Source organism: Scyliorhinus torazame, chromosome 5, assembly GCF_047496885.1.
Source record: "Scyliorhinus torazame isolate Kashiwa2021f chromosome 5, sScyTor2.1, whole genome shotgun sequence".
NCBI classification, from domain to species: domain Eukaryota; kingdom Metazoa; phylum Chordata; class Chondrichthyes; order Carcharhiniformes; family Scyliorhinidae; genus Scyliorhinus; species Scyliorhinus torazame.
Genome location: NC_092711.1, coordinates 256,742,465 through 256,763,940, shown reverse-complemented (window position 1 = coordinate 256,763,940; position 21,476 = coordinate 256,742,465). Strand labels below are relative to the sequence as shown.

Below are 21,476 nucleotides of genomic sequence, written 5' to 3'. Positions count from 1 at the left end.
CCCAATAATTCTGTAAGGCTGACTCGGATGGCATAAAAACAATTACTGCTCTAGCTATCCCATTTCGGCTTGAATGGTGTTTGCTGAAAACATTAAAGAAGCTGGAGCACATAGATTAGCAAACCTCTTGATGTGGGTCTTGAGCAAGTTCATTTCCTCACTGTGCTGCACAGCATACATAGCCATAACTCCTTTACCAATCATGTGGATGAAATCAATCCTGGAATTAAGGAAATAGCAGGTAATCTGGGCTCCACTCACCCCATTTCCTAATTCATCATCTAAGAGCTAATTAGTGCAAGGGGGTAGCTAAACCCTTGTTTGAAAGAAACCTGCTTTTAAAACCAGACCAAGAAAGCAACCAGTAGGGCCATTAGTGAAATTAGACAGGACTTAATCCTCCTCCTCTGCACAACCAATCCTTGGACTAAGATGATGCAAAGTGCTTCAACTTTGAATTGGAATTGTGTTACTCACATGGTAGAACAATACCAACAGATTACTGTGCACTCACACAAGTTCAATTTCATCAAAGAATATAACAGCTTTACAAAATATGTATTTGTATGCAACTCTTATGAAATTAATTAAAATAGAATTAATATTTGACCTCTTTCAGAGAATTGAAGTCATTGAATATTGATAATGTGCAAGGAACGTTTTCTGATATTAATTCAAAAGAAAGCCTCGAGGATGAATGGGACAAGCTCGCAAGGAAACCAAGACAGGAAATATGTGCTTGGGAGAGGCCCAGTATAGCTACTACACTGCCAGAGAATTTCTCTCAGTATACCTCGCAGTGCCCACAGAGCCAAGGCCTTACCTGTTCCACATTCCATTTTAATCATGGATCACTGGGTATAACACACAAGTTTGAAGAAGAGAAGGTTGTTCCACATGATTCAGGGATGAACAGACATGAAGATTTATCTACCAACAAAAAGAAGAAAGGGCCCCCACCTCAAAGACCACCACCACCAGATTGGGAGAAGTATCGGTTGCAGAAACTAACTCAAAATGAATTGCCAGATTTGGAAACCTACCAGTCCCGGAATCTGCCCCAACACGAAGTGGCACATTTAGAAAAATTCCAGTCCCGGAAGCTGTCCCAACATGGTTTGGCAGATTTGGAAAAATACCAGTCCCGGAATCTGTCCCAATATCATCTGGCAGATTTAGAAAAATTCCAGTCCTGGAAACTGTCCCAACATGATTTACTAGATTTGGAAAAATTCCAATCCCGGAAGCTGTCCCAACATGATTTGGCAGATTTGGAAAAATTCCAGTCCCGGAAGCTGTCGCAACATAATTTGCCAGATTTGGAAAAATACCAGTCCCAGAAACTGTTGCAACATGATTTGGCAGATTTGGAAAAATTCCAGTCCCGGAAGCTGTCGCAACATGATTTGCCAGATTTGGAAAAATACCAGTCCCAGAAAGTGTTGCAACATGATTTTCCAGATTTGGAAAAACTCCAGTCCCGGAAGCTGTCGCAACATGAATTGCCAGATTTGGAAAAATTCCAGTCCCTGAAGCTGTCCCAACATGATTTGGCAGGTTTGGAAAAATACCAGTCCCGGAAACTGTCGCAACATGATTTGCCAGATTTGGAAAAATTCCAGTCCTGGAAGCTGTCCCAACATGATCTAGCAGATTTGGAAAAATATCAGTCCCGGAAACTGTCCCAACATGATTTGCCAGATTTGGAAAAATACCAGTCCTGGAAGCTGTCCCAACATGATCTAGCAGATTTGGAAAAATTCCAGTCCCGGAAGCAGTCCCAACATGATTTGCCAGATTTGGAAAAATACCAGTCCCGGAAACTGTCCCAACACGAACTGGCAGATTTGGAAAAATTCCAGTCCCGGAAACTGTCCCAGCACGAACTGGCCGATTTGGACAGTTACCAGACCCGTAAGCTGTCTCTACACGAAATGCAAGATTTACACAAATATCGACTTCGGAAACTGTCTCTACATGAATTACCAGATTTGGAAAAATACCAGACCAGGAAACTGTCATTACACGAATTTCCAGATTTTGAAAGGTACCGATCCTGGAATTGTTCTCGAGATGAATTGTCAGATTTGGATGGATATTGGTCACGGAAAGGTATTCCGTATGATTTCGACCCTGGACTGATTTCTCAGCCCACGTCAATGAATTGGAAAAGGTCAGAACAGATTTCTAATAGAGAGGCGATGGTTTATTCTGATCTGCCTCCAAGCACTGGGTTTGCTCTGGACGCTGCAACACGATATTCCCATCCATCACAATTGTGTGCAGACTACCTAATGGGCCTTGAATACAGGTATCCAGAATCCAATTTCATTGATCCAAGATGCTTAATATCCTCCTCTACAGTTCCTGTTCCAGGAGAACATATGATGTCTTCATTGTATAAGTCACAGAGACCAACGATGAAATTGGTAACATCCCTGGAGACTGATGTCAAATCAAGGTAATTGAATAAAAACTAATGTTGATCATTACTGAGAATTTGTTTGAAACTCCAGGGGAAGCTCTCCACCACCCCAAACCAACCGCCCAAATTAAACTATGGTATTGTATTTGAAGACAGTCATTTGCTGGTAGAAAGCTGAACCAAGTACTTATTGGCAAAATTGGCTAATTCTACCACTAAATTGATCTCTTTCAGCCTAGAGTAATCTCTGCTCTGTTACACATTGAAACAAATGAAGAAGGCACTCAGTAGAGTGCATATATCTGCATGGTGTTAACTCAATATTATTACAATTATGCAGCTCTTCCTTGAGACCTTTCCCTACCTGTTTGTTTCTCTGCAACTGCAAAGCTCGGAAAATAAATCTTTTTATTAAGAGCTATCTTCTGAGAAGGCTTCAGGCCAATCCATACCCAACAACCTGCCCTGAAAACCTTGTTCACATTTTGACAGCTGTGAGACAATCCACAAGATTCTAAAATAATCAACAACATTCCAAATAAAACAACCTACAACATTAACTCCCAATGTTAACAAACCTTTCAAAAAAGTTCCAGGATGCAGATCAGGATTTTAAACACTAAATACTTCTTCCTCAACCATACCCTACCTGTGAAACAAGTTTCATTGAAATCCGTCTAAGGTTTTGAGATGTATTCTTTAAAAACGAGTTCACAAACTGGTGAAAACATTTACCTTGGAGGTAATTACCCCCTTTCCTAAGACAAACTTTATCATCCACTCTCCATCTCTGTTAATCGGCATGGCTAAATCCGGGAACTTGCTGCATGAGGGTTGTGGCATATTTCTACTTCCCATTACTACTATGTTGCCCTCCATGAGGAAAAACTTTGCTTTGGGAACCCAGAAGTTAGTTATTTACCGCTTCATTCATTTCTTTAACAGCTCTTTTGCATTACAGCTACATACTGAAAACTAAGTATATATTTACATTCATAGACCCAAGGTACTTTCCTTTCGGAACCTCAATAGATAGCAAAACTTAGACTTCAATTTCCAGTGAAATTCAGACCGTGTCACCTATCTCAATTCCGGTTCTCTCAATTGGTTTAGGTTTCAGTCATTTGGGGCAACAGCTGTACTGCCAGAATAGAGCTGTGTCCCCCAGACTAGAAAGAGGAAAATTCAATACTGCCACAATTGACCTCAGTGCCCCAGGCTAGAAAGAGGAAATGTCAATCAGATACCCATACTATGCTTTGATACCTGCTCGAAGGTATTCCTATATAGATGTCTCGTTTAAAACAAAAACAATAACATGTTGGACTGTGACTCCACATTTGGGTAATCTGTCCATACACTGTGACAATGCACCAGTACCTATTTAACCATACTCCAACAAGAACCAGCTTCAGGTGGAACAAAAATCAATCGAAAGGGACATCGACATTTACTTGAAAAGCATGTTTCCAAGTTGAGTAGGAAATGCAGTTTATCAGGACATGCCAACTTTTACTAGTTGCCAATTTTCTGGGACCTGAACAATCAATGGAGTGTAGGAATGATTCAAGTTTTCTGAAGACAGCAGTTTTTAATGTGTAATTTCATCACCTCTGACCTCCATTTGTGAGGAGGAAAAGTCCCATTGTGTGTCTTAGCAATGTGCGTTTCTATTCCCAGCCACTGCTTGTAAGATTTTAGCATTGTTTCAAAGAACACGCACAATGTGAGGCACATTTAATAGCTGTTCCATATTGATTTAAGGCATTTTGTTACTTGTTTGGAGCCTCCTTTTAATTAATATACTCAGTCTTTCCCATTTCTGGACATTTCCTCTCCTGAAGGTACTGAGGGTATGATTTCACAGGTGGCAGCTGCACTGTGGCACCTCACACAAATGGCCATTATTCATTTGTGAGCCTTCTGCTGAGTGCTGGCAGGCTAGTAAAGCATGGGTGGTGTAATTTCTGAACACAGTCTTTCCACATTTGCACTTTCTAGCTGGAGTCAGCAATTAGGAGTGAACTCAGACTGATTATTTGCCCCTTGTTTTTTCCTGCTCTCATGGATTCTGTGGCCAACTGTAGAAGTCCAATAGCTTCCCTGGCAGAGATTAGCTAACACGGACTTTTATGAACTATTTGGCTCAAAGCCCCACCAGATGTGTGGCTGAGTTCATTCTAAGCTATTGAGGGACCTGAGTTATTGTTTCTAAATGATGCTGTGAAATAGAGCAACATTTTAGATTGCTGGTATGTTGTCTTTTAAAATGGTTGCCCAACATGTGAAATCTAGAGGTAAAGCAGGCACTGCCCATTGATGTGATGGTAGCACATAGTTTAAAAAGTGGTGTTCTTGAATGTTGAGATTTCAGACAGATGGGGTGCCCTGCCCTGTTTAAGCTTCTATTTAATTACTCACTTTGTGATTGTATCATACACTCTCCTATGGCAGCATTAACATTTAATTTAGATTCAAAAACAGCTTCTTCCCCACTGTTACCAGCCTCCTAAAAGACCCTCTGATCTGATCTCTTCACACATCTTCTCTCCTGAGTAGTACACTCCTGTATGCTTCACCCGATGCCTGTGTCTATGTATTTACATGGTATATTTTCGTTTGTCCTATGTATATTCTTTTCATGTATGGAATGATCTGTCTGAACTGTATGCAGAACAATACTTTTCACTGTACCTCGGTACACAGGACAATAAACAAATTCAATCCAATAAATACATTTCCAGGGCAAACCCTTTGACAGAATTTTATCAGTTTGATACAGTGACATGTTGTTAATGAGTCCAGCTTTATGTGCCAAGGAGAAGTTTTAATAATGTCGCTGCCAATGATCGGCCATACAATGGAAAAGATCACAATGTCGGAACATGGCCCACAGATTCAGAATTCTCAGCTGAATTAATCCATTTAGCTCTTTGCTACTTTGTCTAGATTGCTTTTCACTTCCTTTCTTGCGTGAGCACTTGATCATAGACTCCATGTACTGTATCACATAGTTGAGGCTGGCAGTTACATCAGTAAGTAAGACTGGGTCTGAGTCTCGCTTTGTGGGAAACGGAACCAGGGTTGTTGCCCACAGCAGGGAAAGTTTCAAGAGGAGTTGTCATGGGAGACTCTTGGGCAAGTTTGAACCCAGAACTTTAGAGTAGCATTGGCAGAAGCACAGGAGAGACCTGCAGCCTCTTGCTGGAGAAAACAAGCTACACGGAAGAAACAAAATACATTTCTGAAATAAACAAATTGAATGGATCATTTCAGTGGCAAAGGGATACTACAGAAGCAGAAGGCCATATTACCAATGAACTTGTTTTGCATTTTAGGCACTGAAATTCACTGATATGGTGCTTGCAATAAAGGTTAAAATCAGACAGGTTCTTTCCCTTGATCATTATGTACTGTTTATGGGATGGGTGTGTAAATGTGGGTAGTTGTAGTGTGAGGACAGAATTAGACTCCGCTCTGATAACCTCTACTATCAAACAACTTGTTTCACACACAGACAGAATGATCACTTGAGTAGGTTAAGTAAGGATTGCCAATCACCTGGAACTGTATCCCAGCGGTCAAAATCTTTGGTTGTGTTGGGAGCAGGGAAGAATTTAAAGATAACACGAAAAGCTAGATTGGGGTTAGTGGTAAAGTAATAGTTCACACTGTAAACATTTAAGAAAGCTGCCCACAAAGACCTAGAAATCTCTGAGGTGCCAATATCCCCTTTCCCAAGTTCAGTTTGAATCTGGCACCAAGTCAAGGAGATGTGACGCCATCAAGCAAGCCAAGCAGCCAATCACATTGAAGGATTCTCACAGATAGAAAACCAGGAAACAAAACCATTGGGGGTGGGGGCGGGGAGAGAAGGGGTGAGATTTTCTTGGAAATTGCCAAATGCCAATGAATGGTGGAAAAACTGGTGTTGAGCCCACCGACGGTAATGGTGACTTTTCCTGCCATATAGTACACTACTTCATCAAAAGAATGTTCATGCATTGGTTCTATGCTGTATTGCGTACAGGACAGACTCTGATTTTCCCATCCTGCCATCACTCTGCAATCGACGCTCTGCAATCGTTGGGGCGCCAGATTTAAAGACCGCCAAGCACGCCCAATGCACCCAGCAGCTGCATTTCACAGGCTGCTAGGAAGTGATGGCTGCCAAGAAATCCGCCCCAAGCTTTCAGATGCCTCCCTGGAGAGGTTGCTTGATGCAATGTGATGTACTGTAACCGCGATCAGGAAGAAAATCAGCCAGAAAGATGATGAAACCAGCATAGGAGGAGGTGGTCAGTGCTAATGCCCTGCAGAAGAGGACAACCCACCAGTGGCAGAAGAGGATGAATGATCTCCTCTGTTCTGCCCAGGTAAGTCATTCGCCTCATCACTCTTAACTCACACACACATCCACAGGGACCTCACTCACTGCTGGCTCAAAGGAAATCACTACTCACTCGCCCGCACACGTCTTCATCTCCCTGCTGCACGTGTCCTCAACATCTCGCTCGTCCCACTCACCATCCATTTTTATTTTTTAAAATAAATTTAGAGTACCCAATTAATTGTTTTCCAATTAAGGGGCAATTTAGCATGGTCAATCCGTCTACCCTGCACATCTTTGGATTGTGGGGGCGAAACCCACGCAAACACGGGGAGAATGTGCAAACTCCACACTGTAGCCACTTGAGTTGGCCAAGTCCCGATTTAAAATGGCGAACGGCAAAGGCTGAAGGGAAATTCAGCCAACACAGGCAGAAACCAGCAGATGCAGGTTTTCTGTGTATTTAACTCTGCAAAAGCCCAGACAGCATCGATACCAGCAACCATCAGCATAATAATGTAGCAGCCATCTACATACTAATGAGCAATCCCCGGGAACAATAGCAACATTTGGGACACACAAAACTAAGCCAGACTCCCCGGCGCCAGCAGGAGCCAACACAAAGAGGTTAACGAACACCTCAAGACCGCCCATCGAACAGGGAACCGCTTCAGTATTGGAGAAATCGAACCAAGCGATTGGAACAAAGTCCAATCACCTAGTACCAGGTACAGGGTCCACCCCAAAAGGGCGGGAAGCCCCTGGGGACTATAAAAATTAAGCCCCAAGTTTAAATAGTTCTCCTTGACCGGGTCACTCAGCAACGCAAAGCAACGCCTGAGAGTGAACGGTCCAAGCTGCCACATCCCTGAAGTAAGTCTCAAGTCGACGCTCGCTACGAGATAGGCGCTCCTATCTACCAGTCCATACCGGCTTTGAATCCTGCAGTTTCAGATTCCGAACGAAAGGCCATTTGTTCCCCTGACCTGGTGGGCCAGTCCGAAGTTAAGTATAGGCCTGTTAGTTATAGAAGTAGCTTAGACGTAGAATTTGTACATGAGGAGCGATTACTGTGTATAATAAATGTGCTTTGATTTGAATCTTACTAATTGGTGTGTTGAATTATTGATCCTTACTTGGACTTGAACCTTGTGTCGGTATCATATAGATACCTGGCGACTCGAGAGCAAAGGCTATAAAACAGAGCCAATTGAACCAACCAAAAGTTAGCAACAACATGGACAGTGACCCAGAGCTGGGACCTCGGTGCCGTGAGGCAGGGGTGCTAACCACTGTGCCACCATGCTGCCCTTCCTCACCATCCACAGATGCCAGGTACCCTTACCAGTTGCCCTGGCACACAGTCTCCATTTGTTTTCATGCACAAGAAGCTGGCACACCAGAAGGGTGGACGGATGCCACAGATCAAAATCCTCACGGAGGACAGAGCCATCCAGCTGGCTGCAGGGAACGTTGACCACTCCGGTGCTGATGGTGAGGTCATTCTCCAGTTTAATTTTTTTTCTCATTGATTGTGTTCTGGAGGGAGCTCAACAGTGTGCCCTCCAAAGAGGCATGACAGCACTTTCTGGATATCTGCATTATTTTACGGGAGTGTGGACTCCAGAGATTGCTGTCAGACTTGAAACAGCAATGCCAATGAACCCCGACAGTTTTACCATTTTTACCAGGGCAAAATGTGGGCCGTAGCAGAGAGCCTCAGTTTTAATTTCCTGCTTCTAACGAAAGGTACACTCATCACCCGCTGACACACCAGCGACTTTACAAAAGGAGGGTGTGGTGGAGGGAGAATCATCAGACAGGAGTTGGGAAGAGTGGAGCGGTGACAGTAAATGTAGCTTGAGAGAGCTGTTTTGCTGCTGCTTCAAACAATGGGGAACAAATGTGGCAAAGTGGAAAGGTTGAGTAGGCGAATTCCATGATTCCTTGGAAATTTTGGGGGTGGTGGGTTGGGAGCATTGATTGAACACTGAGAGTTAGGCCAGTGTTAAAAGATTGGAAGGCCGGAGCTGGAATGTAAAGCTAGAGAAAGTTACAAGGGTCAGCGCGGTAGGACTGTGAAACCACAGAATTGTTACAGCGCAGAAGGATGCTATTTGGCCCATCCTGTCTGCACTGGCTCTCCAAACGAGCAGCATGACTTAACACCATTCCCTTGCATTTCCCCATTATCCCTGCACGTTGTTTCAAATTGAGTCATCCATCTTTCAAATGCCTCGACAGAACCTGCCTCCACCACACTTCTGGGAAGTGCATTCCAGACCCAAACAATTCGCTTTGTAAAAAAAAAGTTTTTTCTCACATCACATTTGCTTATTTTGAGAATCACTATAAATCTGTGATCTCTCATTCTCAATTCTTTTACAAGTGGGAAGTTTCTCCCTATCTACTCTGTCTAGCACCCTCATGATTATGAGCACTTTCATCAAATCTTCTTCGAACCACGACAGTGCAGAATGAGGCTATTCAGCCCATTGAGCCTGCACCGACCTTGTGAAAGCACATCCTACCTAGGACCACCCCCCTACCCTATCCTCGTAACCCCACCTAAACTGCACATCTTTGGACTGTGGGAAGAAACCGGAGGAAACCCATGAAGGCATGGGGAGAATGTTCAAACTCCACACAGACAGTTACTGAAGGCTGGAATTGAACCTGGGTCCCTGGTGCTATGAGACAGCAGTGCTAACCACTGTGCCACCGTGTTACCACCTTCTCTCCTATTATGTATTTTCTCTAATGTTTTTTCTTTATTTTATTTTATTTTCGTGTACTTAATAATCTGTTGAGCTGCTTGCAGAAAAATACTTTTCACTGTACTTCGGTACACGTGACAATAATCCAACCCAATCCAAGGAAACCTCTCCAATCTATCCTCATAAATGAAGTTTTTTATCCCTGGAACTATTCTTGCAAACCTCTTCTGCACTTTCTCCAATGTGTTCACGTCCTTCTTATAATGACGCACCCAGAACTGTACACAATATTCCAGCTGAGGTTTAATTAGTGTTGTGTAATTTTAGCATATCCTCCTTGCTCTTGTGCTCTATTCCCCTATTATTAAAGCCCAGAATACTCTATGCTTTATTACCTGCTCCCTCCACCTGTCCTGCTACCTTCAATGATCTAATAACATATACACCCAAGTCCCTCTGCTCCTGTACCCCTTTCAGAATTTTACACCGTACTTTAAAATGTCTCTCCATGTTTGTCGGAGGGAAGAAATGCTCAAGTCCGTTTGTGACCGCGTGGTGTTGATAAAACTTTTGTTTATTTGAAAAATGGCTGTGTGCACCACAGGAGAGCTAGGTGCTGCTGCTGCCTTCAGCTCGCACGAGTCTGTTCTGATTTTTTACAGGGATTTCATGCATATATTTTAAAGTTTGTTCACAGTTACAAATAAGCATTGACGTCATCGATCAATCTCATACAATACAATCTGATCAGTAGAGATGTTTCCTGAGCCCCTCAATGGGAAACCGATTTATTCATACAATGGGTTTGTACAAGTTACCAGATCATGTTCAGAATGTTCCCCTTAACCTGAAATAATATCTTTGACCTTGTCTATATAAATGCTTTTGGAACCTTCCTCTCCATTCACCTGAGGAAGGAGCAGTGCTCCGAAAGCTAGTGATTTGAAGCAAACCTGTTGGACATTAACCTGGTGTTGTAACACTTCTAACGGTGAAATAAGATTGTTAGTCCTTGATGAGGCGTTAATGGGTTTTTATTCCCTGCTCGAGAACAATGAATCTCCTGCAGACAAGCTGGGGCCATAGTCTTATGATGTGGGTTCCCCATTATTATTATAATGTCTTGTAAGATAATTAAATTACCCTGAGTGCAGATTTTCTTAAGGTTTCTGGCTGATCCAACAATTTAACCCTTTGCCTACTGGTTTTCCACTCCCCACGTGCGGCTTTTAACCTAGAACATATTTTTATTCATATATATATTATTTTCTCGCTAACAAAGTTTTTCCTATTAAAATGCATCAATTCACACTTCTCCACATTGAATTTCATCTGCTACCTATCTGCCACTCCACCAAATTTTCTATGTCTTTTTGGTGTTTTACATTGTCCTCTCCACAGTTTACGATACTGCAAAAGTTTGTGTCATCCACAAACTTTGAAATTGTCTCCTGCACACCAAAACCTAGATCATTAATATATATCAGGAAAAGCAATTGTCCCAATATCGACCCCTGGGGAACACCACTGCAAACTTTCCTCCAGCCCGAAAAATGTCTATTAACCATTTCTCTCTGCTTCCTGTTACTCAGCCAATTTTGTATCCACATTGCTACTGTCCCTTTTATTCCATGAGCTTTCTCATAGGTTTGTTGTATGGAATGCCTTTTGAAAATCCGTGTGCATGACATCAACATTACCCTCATCGACTCTTTGCTATGATGTTTCTCAAAAAACTCGAGCAAGGTCGTTAAACATGATTTCTCCTTTAGAAATCCATGTTGGCTGCTCCTAATCAACCCACATTTTTCCAAGTGACTATCAATTCTATCTCGAATAATTGTTTCTAGAAACTTACTCAAACTGATGTTAAATTGACTGGTCTGTAATTGCTGGAATTATCTTCACAACCTTTTTGAGCATGGGTGCAACATTTGCAATTCTCCAGTCCTCTAGTACCTCCCCTAATTTTAGAGAAGACTTGAAGATGATGGTCAGTGTCCCCGTTAGAATTTAAATTCTAACTTCCTTCAGTGTCCTTGGATGCATATCAATTGGTCCCAATGCCATGTCAACTTTCAGTACAGTCTATTCAACACTTCCTCCTGATCAATTTTGAATCAGTCTAGGGTCAGAGTTTCCTCGTCTGTCACCATGTCCTGGGTAGCACCTACAGTATAGACAGATGTAAAATATTCATTGAATACCTCAGCTATGCCCCCAGCCTCCATGTGTAAATTACTTTTCAGGTCTCTAATCGGCCCTACTCCTCCATTTACCACCCTTTTATTATTTATACACCTACAGAAGACTTTGGGATTCCCTTTATGTTAGCTGCCAGTTATTTCTCGTAACACCTCTTCGCTTCTCGAATGTGCTTTTTTTAACCTCTCCTCTGAACCTTCTGTATTCCTCTTGGTTCTCAATTGTATTTTCCACCAGGCACCTGTCGTAACACACATTTTCTTCTTTTGCTCCAGCTGTATCTGAATTGTAAACGGTCAAAGCTGATTCTGCTTACCTACAAATAGCAACCTATTTTATTCTCCAGCACTGAGCTTGACTAACACACAAATTCATAAGAAAATGTTTTCAGATGGTGCCCATTTGGTTTGTGAGGGTACAAACCATGGCCACTGATAGTCCTGTGCTGCCTTGCATGAGTTTAAATAGTGTTAGCAGGTCATTCAACTCTCCTTGGAACAGATAAGGTTAAGGAGAGATTTGATAGAGGTATCCACATCCTGACTGGTTTTGATAGAGTTTCCAGTGGCGGAAAGTTCAATAATCACAGGGCATGGATTTAAAGCAACTGGCAAAAGAATCAGCAACGGAGATATGAGAGAAAGAAAGTACAAAGCAAGTTATTTTAATCTTGAATGCACTGCTGGAGAGGGTGGAAGCAGATGCAATAATGGGCCAAATTTTCTGAGGAGAGGCAATCACTCCGCTCCAATTTTCTTGTCCAATGCTGGAGCTCCGCATTTATGGCCTGGACTTCCGAACCAGGTCTTCTCCGAAATGCAAAGTGTACCTGTTCTGGTAGTCCATTCTCCTAGTGCAGGATCATCGGGGGAACCCAAACCATGGCATTTTATGGCACTGGCTGCAGTATTCTATCAAGTCTTCATTCACTAGTAAGTGATTTACAAATTGTTTTTGCCCGCAATCCATTTTTACCAACTGGCCATGCTTCATGACCCACGCCCGCCAGCCTTCACATCCATTGCGACCCACGCAAGCCAACTTTCGCGACCCACCATTTTCACTTACCTTTGATGTGCTAGGTGAGCCTGCTTAGTCCTCACAATCTCACTTGCTTTGCTATTCAATGTTACATTTCTTCCTTTCAAATAACACACATGGGGCGGGATTCTCCATTGCCTGATGCCAAAATCGGGAATGGCGTTCGGGCGGAGAATGGCTCCCGATACCGAAATCGCGGCAGGCGCTGATTTGACGCCGGGTCACGATAATCTGCCCCCTCCAAATCGGCGTCATCAACACGCACACCGCGTGCAGTCGCAACCGCGTTTGCATATCATTATCGGGCCCACTCGGGATGCTCCACCACCGATGGGCCAAGATCCCAATCGCGCGGGCCACGTGTGGTCTCAGCGGTAGTGAGCGACTGCGGAGAGAGAGAGAGGGCTTGCGGACAGTGTCCAGCACCACCATACTCTGCCGATAGCTGTGCCACTGGCTGGGGGGCTTCAGCCAGGGCTGGGAGGAGTAGTGGGGGGTGGCCAGGAGGTGGGATGTAGGGTCGGGGTGGACAGTTACGCGGTCCAGCACAACCAGCGCCATCTTTTCGGGCAAAATCGGTGCGTGTGTGGGGGATGCAAGCGTACGTGCGGCTGCAGCTTGTCAGCCCTACGCTTATCCAGTATGGACCCAGTGATTTTCCCACCATTTTTTGCGTGCTCCATGGGTGTTTCGCACGGCACCGGTGCTAGCCCCTCACCGGTAGCGGAATCCGTGCAGGTGAGGCACCAGATGTTCCTCCGTTGGCATCAGCACTTAGACACAGGAACGGAGAATCCAGGTCATGAACTTTGAATTCTGATTTGCAGTGGCACAGTTAATAACCCATACCTCAAGTAATCGTCTTTCCACTGTTTTGTTCCTGTTTTGAGCTTCCTCATGGGTTGTTCATCAGAGGCCCTGAGTTCATACCAGCACTGCTGGCAGCTGCAAAATGGAGGAATCTCTCTCGCATGAACAGAACACGTGAAGTCAGTGTAATGAACGCATGACCTTCTCTTTGCTGCCACTCCAGGCAGGAAGACTCCATCAATTTAAAAACTAATCTGCTCCTGGGTCAGTGCGCTGACGTCAGGAGGAGGTGTTCTGCCCCACTGGATCCAGGCCTGGGCATTGCTGAGGGGGCATGCATGTGTGGAGCGGCCAGCATTCTAAAAGCTGGTCACGCCATTGGGCACTTCTTCCTGTGGTCAGGAATGCCGTGACGCACGTGAGGGTTTGAAAATTGTAGTGATCTTTACTTGGGTATGTACAGAAAGGGCTGAGACCATGGAAAGACCACTAGGGGGAGCACTGACATGTATAAAAGGGGAAGCAAGCAGGCCTCTGGGCTGTTGGGGGGATTAGACCATGAGGAGAACAGAGGCAGAGATTTAGCTCAGGGCTGTTAGTGTGGTCAGGCCTAGTCGTAGTGTATAGAAAAGTTGTAAACCTTTCTCCTGGTACAGTTCTTAAAGTAAGAACTCACGCAGTTATTTAAGTTGTGTTGCTCAGTAAACCTTCTGTAAAACTTCTGAACGACTTTGAGCCTTCTTCCAAAGCCTCTACTGTAACTGAGTTGAGTAGCACACATTCCCTGCCTTACAGGTAACAAAACATTGTACCAGATTGGCTTTAATCGGACAGCACTAGATAGATTAGGTTAGAGACCAGACAGAACCAAAACAAGCTGCAAAGGTAACGGGCCGGCCGCTCGACTGTGGAAGACTTTGCAGCATTTTGATTCCAAACAACCTACCGAAGCGATGGACCACACGCCACTTCCAGAAGTGCTGAAAACTACCGGTAAATTAAATAGTAACTGGAAAATGTATAAACAGCAGCTTCAAATATACATGGTGGCTACTGCCTTAAATGCAGCCCCCGACGAGAGAAAGATTGGGATATTACTCTCAACGGCAGGCCGGCAAGCTGTAGACATTTATAACTCTTTTACGTATGGTGACAATGAAGCTAAAACTAGCTTTCAAGTGATAATGGCAAAATTTGATGAACACTAAATCACAATCAAATGAAGTCATGGAACGATTTAACCTGCGCAACAGATTCCAAAAAACGGGGATACAATCTCTAATTTTATCACAGATCTCCGACTGCTAGCACAAGGTTGTAACTATGCTGATGTAACAGACTCCATCATCAGGGATCAATTAGTCTATGGTCTCTCAGATGAAAATCTAAGGGAACCATTAATGCAGCAAAATGATTTAACTTTAAAAACTACCACAGCAAAATGCTTACAGCGAGAACAGAAAAAACAGCAGTACCTGCAGCTTCTTGGGGAAAAAAATCATGGAGAAAGTACTCTCCGAGGTGGAAGATGTAAAAATGGTGGCCTCTCCTCACAGGCCTTCTCTTCCGGCCACTGCCGCCCATTACAGCATGTCTGCGCATGCGCGCAGTCAGGAGAAACGCGATCACGCAAGATCCCGGTATGTAAAGTACAGACCCCAGCCAGAAGTACGAGTCCCGCATGCGCGACCGCTGTCAATGCGTGATGTCATGGACGTCATGACGTGCTACCGCTGTGGCACCGTCAATTTAAAAGGGAAATGTCCTGCACTAGGGAAAAGATGTTTAAAGTGCTCCAAGATGAATCATTTTGCCTCCCAGTGTCAGTCCACAGCCAAATATTACTCTCCAATGCAAAGACATGGAAACTTCAAGGTTCACACAGTAGATGCAATGGACATTCAAACACCCAAAGAAAACTTTTCCGACCACGAAGAGTTCCACTCCTGGGACAACACATACGGTGTTGGAATCATAAATGGTGCAAGTGAACAACTCCCCAATCATGTTCAAGCTTGACACGGGAGCACCCGCGTACTTGATGACAAGTAAAGTTCTCACATCCATCCCAGGGACACACGAGATGATACCTGCTGCATGCAAGTTAACAGACTACAATGGCAACCAGATCACCTTGAGGGGATCATGCCACCTACAAGTAGTTAATAAGAAAGTCATGAAAGGACTACGTTTTGAGATCGTGGACGACCAAAGAATGTCACTGTTAGGTGCTCAAGCCTGCATGGATTTGCAGCTGATACAAATGAACACGGTTGACTCATCATGACTGGCCGATGCCATCCAGCTGCTTCTCAGTGAGTATCCTGACGTCTTTTGTGGCATGGGTACGTTACCCTAAAAGTACAAAATCCTGCTCAAAGACGATGCAACACCAGTCATTCATGTACCAAGGAGGGTACCAGCTCCGTTGTGAGACAAGCTAAAAGCAGAACTCCAACGCCTCCAATCTCAAGGCATCATATCACAGGTCACACAGCCGACTGACTGGGTCAGCTCATTGGTATGTGTCAAGAAGCCGTCCGGTGAACTCAGAATCTGTTTAGATCCCAAAGACTTGAACAAAAACATTCGCAGGGAGCACTACCCCATCCCCAAGCGAGAGGCGATAACGAGCAAAATGGCGAAGGCTCGCATATTCACCAAACTTGATGCCTCACAAGGCTTCTGGCAGATGCAGCTCGATGATTGCAGCCGACTGCTGTGTACCTTCAACACACCGTTTGGACGATACTGTTATAATCGTATGCCTTTCGGGATCATTTCTGCATCCAAAATATTTCACAGAATTATGGAGCAGATGACGGAGGGCATTGAAGGCGTCCGTGTATATGTTGATAACATCATAATATGGTCAACAACAGAGGAAGACCACATTGATCCGCTAAAACAAGTCTTCCAAAGAATCCGCCAATTTGGGCTGAAGTTCAATCAAGCCAAGTGCACCTTTGCACGTTCATCTCTGACCTTCCTGGGTGACACGATATCAGAGCACGGGGTGAAGCCAGACGCTGAGAAGATCGCGGCAATTCAGAACATTCAGCGGCCACGTGACAAGAAAGCATGCTCAGGTTTCTTGGATTCATCAACTTCCTCGGCAAGTTCATATCGAACCTAGCAGCACGGACGATGGCGTTACGACAAGTGATAAGGAAGGACACGGAGTTTGACTGGACTCCATGCCACCAAGACGAGTGGGTGGATCTGAAGCACCAGTTGATGGCAGCTCCAACGCTGGCATTCTTTGACCCGGCAAAATCCAGAAAGATCTCCACTGACATCCGTCAACATGGAATTGGTGCAATGCTACTTACAACAGAGTGACCAGTCGGACTGGGTCCCAGTCTTCTCGAGCGATGACCGCCATCGAGTGCAGGTATGCTACAGATAGAAAAGGAATGCCTGGGATTGATCACGGGTATAACAAAATTCCACCACGATGTCTATGGTCCCCCCACATTTCTAGTGCAGACTGATCATAGGCCACTAGTCAACATTATCAACAAAGATCTCAATAACATGACGCCGCGCCTACAATGCACGATGATGAAGTTGCGGAGGTATGACTTCATGCTGGTCTACACTCCTGGGAAGGACCTAATAATCGCTGACACCTTATCCCGAGCCATTGATGCTCACAGTCCACCCCTGGCTTCCATTAACAATGTAGAAGCTCATGCACAGTGGTACAGGGAGACACCGGCAACAGACGAGAGGCTGCAGCAAATTTGTCAGGCGACGCGAGAAGATGTGACCCTGCTCCAGGTCATGCACGACCTTCAGCATGGCTGGCCAAGAGGACGGTGCCCACATTTCCAAAAAGTCCAAACTGAACTGTCCGTGGTGGATGGCATTATACTGCAAAATGACAGAATCATCATTCCTCTGGCGCTCCGGGCGGACATGCTCCGCAGGATTCATGAGGGGCATCTTGGTGTCGAGAAGTGCAAAAGAAGAGCGAGGCAATCTGTGTACTGGCCTGGGATAAACGAGGACATAACAAACATGGTGCTCACATGTGATACATGCCAAAAATATCGACAGTCACAATGCAAGGAGCCACTCCAGCAGCATGAGATGGCTACGTCACCATGGGACAAAGTTGGCATCGACTTGTTTCATTCCATGGGTCGACACTATGTTCTTCTCATAGATAACTTTCCGGAGGTAATGAAACTCCCGGATCTCACGTCGGCGTCAGTTATCAAAGCCTGCAAGGAAATCTTCTCCAGGCATGGCATCCCACAGACGGTCATGTCCGACAGTGGTCCTTGCTTTGCAAGCTGGGAGTGGTTGGAATTCTCAAGAAAATGCAACTTCAAGCATGTGACGTCGAGTTCACACTTTTCTCAATCAAATGGCAGGGTGAAGAAAGGTGTCCACATTATTAAGCAACTGATCAGCAAGGCCGCTGACTCAAATTCCGACATACACTTGGCTCTATTGTCGTATCGTTCATCGCGTTTGAGCTCTGGGCTGTCACCGGCTCAAATACTCTTCAATCGAGATGTGAGGACAATGCTACCGGTGTTACAATTCGCCAATCCAGATCACTCACCAGTCCTGGACAAGGTGCATCACCAACGTCACGGACAAAAGCAGCACTATGACCGGCATGCAAAAGTGCTGCACCCGTTAGCGATCAACAACATGATTGTGACACCCTGGTGGATGTTAGTCTAACATGACAATGGTGCTCCGCCAAGTATCGCCACGATCGTACGTTGTGAAGTCTGATGATGGAATACTGTTTCGACGCAATCGGCGAGACCTGCTGAAGGTCCCACCTCATCAACCTGTATTCCGACGTTAGATCTGCAGGACGCTATCATGAGACATCCCGGGACAACAGCAGTTGGTGTCCAAATGGACATAAAAACCTGTGGGTCTCCATGCCCACTCAGGAGTTCTACCCGAATCAGATGTGCACCCAACCGCCTGAACTTGTGAACATGAACTGATACAATCATTGCTCTCTGTTCTGGATTTGTGCATGAAACTAATTGTGTTTAATTTTTTCTTAGTTACAGCTCTGCAACTATGAAAAAAAAAAGTGTAAAAGGGGGATGTCGTGATCTTTACTTGGCTATGTACAGAAGGGGCTGATGGGTAATGGAAAGACCACTGGGGGAGCACTGGCGTGTATAAAAGGGGAAGCAAGCAGCTCTCTGGGCTGTTGGGGGCATTAGACTGAGGAGAACAGAGGCAGAGATTTAGCTCAGGGCTACTAGTGTGGTCAGGCCTAGTAATGTATAGAAAAGTTGTAACCTTTCTACTAGTACAGTTCTTAAAGTAAGAATTCACGCAGTTATTTAAGTTGTGTTGCTCAATAAACCTTCTAAAAAACCTCTGGATGACTTTGAGCCTTCTTCCAAAGCCTCTACTGTAACTGAGGTGAGTAGCACAGATTACCTGCCTTACAGGTAACAAAACAAGCATTGCTGAGGGGGCATGTATGTGTGGAGCGGCCGGCATTCTAAAAACTGGTCACGCCGTTGGGTACTTCTTCCTGTGATCGGGAATGCCGGGACGCACCCGTGGGTTGTGACCCTGGGTTTGAAAATGACTGCACTAATACATTGAAAAGCTTTGAGACATTTAAATAACTTTTCAGTGTGTTAGGGATTAAGTGTGAGTGAGGTAGGTGAGTAGGTGTCGGCTGCGGAGGGCGGTAGAGTTTCATGGTAGGTTTCATTGTAACACTCCCTCGTAACTCCAGATAAGAGAATTGGAAACCTCCAAAGTCTCTGACTCAACTCAAAGTAGAAGACTTTTCCAGAGGGTCACTGGGAGCTTGGGTACTTCCAGTCTTCAGCCACCTGGATTCTGTACTAAAAGGTCTAGTTCACTACTTGGAGGAGAAGAATCTACAGGCTATGGGGAAAGAGAAGGAGCGAAATTAATAAATTCTTTTCAGGATCTGGAAGAGGCAGAGTGGACCAAATGGCCTCCTCCTGTGTTGTAGCAGTCTATGGTTATTGCTGAATTCAACAATATTTCATTCAGTTCCACAAATGTACATCTTCCAACAATAGGTACTGGGCAATGATTAGGAGAAGGAATCCTAGCTATTCCTTTTTCCCAATCCCTTGCTCCAGTTCGTGGACATTGGAACCAACAAGAGCATTTTAACACTGACCCAGCTGAGATTAATGAATTCAATACACCTAATGGGCCTGAAATCTTCTAGTTTGTATAACTTGTCACATTTGAGATGCCCCGAAATCCTAATTTTAAATGTGTATGAAATAAAGTGTGCCTGATTCAGCAGCCAGTATATCTCTTCGAGGCTGGTGATTTCTGTGATCTCCTCTGCAACAGAGTTTTATATTGTCTGATGCTGCTGATTTTTCAGCTGCATGTCAGCAGCTTACTTGAATCATTAGTTCAGCGGTCGCTACTGTGCAGCATCATCTATTAATTTCTGTTTCCTTAGAACTCAAAAATTAATAGATCCGATGGGAGAGATGATATCCAGAGGAGGAAGAAACTGGCCCTTTGAAGGAGACCCACCCTATCTCCCATACAACATGACATCGACGAAGAATGAGGTGGATCTAGGCTGCCAGAGGTGCGGGGAGTCATACTTCAATATTGCCAGCAGACCGGATGAGAGGTGGGAAAATTCTGAGGCTTTCATAAAACCTGGCACAAAACCACTAAGAAACACCATCAAAAGCCCTACTCGCGAACCTGGCGAAGGAATTGAAACCGTGAGGTGCTGCTCGGATGTGAAGAGCAGACCGCTTACCGAGCTGACTTCAGAGGAGCTGGCGAGAGATATTGCAGAGAAAGACCGGTCTCTGGCAGACATACTAGATCCTAACTCTACAATGAAGAGTGCTGTAGGCCTGATGGGTGGATTCTTTCCAGAAAGCAAAGTTGAACTGTCACGGGCGCGTGAGCACAAGAAACGGAATCCACTACAGCTGAGCCTGAATATTAACCAGGAGAAGTAAGTCTCTTTTTGATCTTATAGGTTCCCATGAATTGTTATTTGAACTTGAGATCCAGGTCCAATAACCCAATCTGTGCTGCGTTAGCTGATACCGCTCTAGGCAGCAATTGCAGCACAGCAGTTGGCCTACGTAATCCTGGGCTACAGAAGGGGGAAGAAACACAGGGGTCCTACTCCTAATTAGTATCCAATGAGTCAGCAAAGTAAGTGCATGCTTATAAATGTTGGATAGAAATTGTTTAGATTCAGTTGTGATTGTTCTCCCGTGGTTTAATGAACATCCACAGAAAAGGTACGTACCCTATCAGTTGTGATTGTTCTCCTGTGGTTTAATGAACATCCACAAAAAAAGTACGTACTCTATCACCTGAGTGATGCTGCACCTGAGAAACCACACCTTCGCAAAAGGCTTGCAAAATTGGTATCGTTGGCAATAGTGGTGCCTCCATTTTCCTCAAGTCATATTTAAGGCCTAATTTGGAGCATAATTATAATCAGCTTTGCAATGCGGATTTTATTTAACCACAGATTTGCTCCACATGGTGTCTCTTTAATCCAGTCCCAGAATTGCACTACAGCTGCTACAAATGCTTCCATTCTTCTAAATAGATGGTAAGATTACTCAGGCACTGATATGGATGTTTCTCAGTGTTGTAAGTTGAGGTACATTTGAGCGCTGGACCAGATGCAGTCAGCTAACAGGTGAACTCTTAGATTCTGGCAAGCACACAGTATTTATTAACTGTCCTCGAGCCTTCTCAAAGAATATCACTCCAGTGCTTAAGAGTCTTGTTGCCCGCCTTCATTATCACTCCCCCACACCGCCACCTCTGCCAGATACTAACTAGAGAGCATAATTCAAAATATTTACATAGTATGTAAACCTACATTGCTGTTCTTTCATTGTCACTGCACCAGAATCCTGGAATTCCCTTCTTAAAAGCACCAGATGGACTGCAGTAGTTCAAAGTG

The 21,476-nt window shown here is 44.5% G+C and overlaps 1 protein-coding gene across 4 annotated transcripts in view; it reads left to right on the top strand.

Annotated features, from left to right (window-relative positions):
• Positions 1 to 21,476, top strand: part of LOC140421067 (protein Shroom4-like) — a 196,508-nt gene that overhangs the window by 135,862 nt on the left and 39,170 nt on the right. For 3 of the 4 annotated variants that reach the window (XM_072505407.1, XM_072505408.1, XM_072505409.1), the window contains 2 exons: positions 620 to 2,461; positions 19,983 to 20,501. In XM_072505407.1, the coding sequence (XP_072361508.1) occupies positions 620 to 2,461; positions 19,983 to 20,501 (2,361 nt within the window). The remainder of the gene's footprint in view (positions 1 to 619; positions 2,462 to 19,982; positions 20,502 to 21,476) is intronic. The other variant, XM_072505411.1, reaches the window with a different exon arrangement.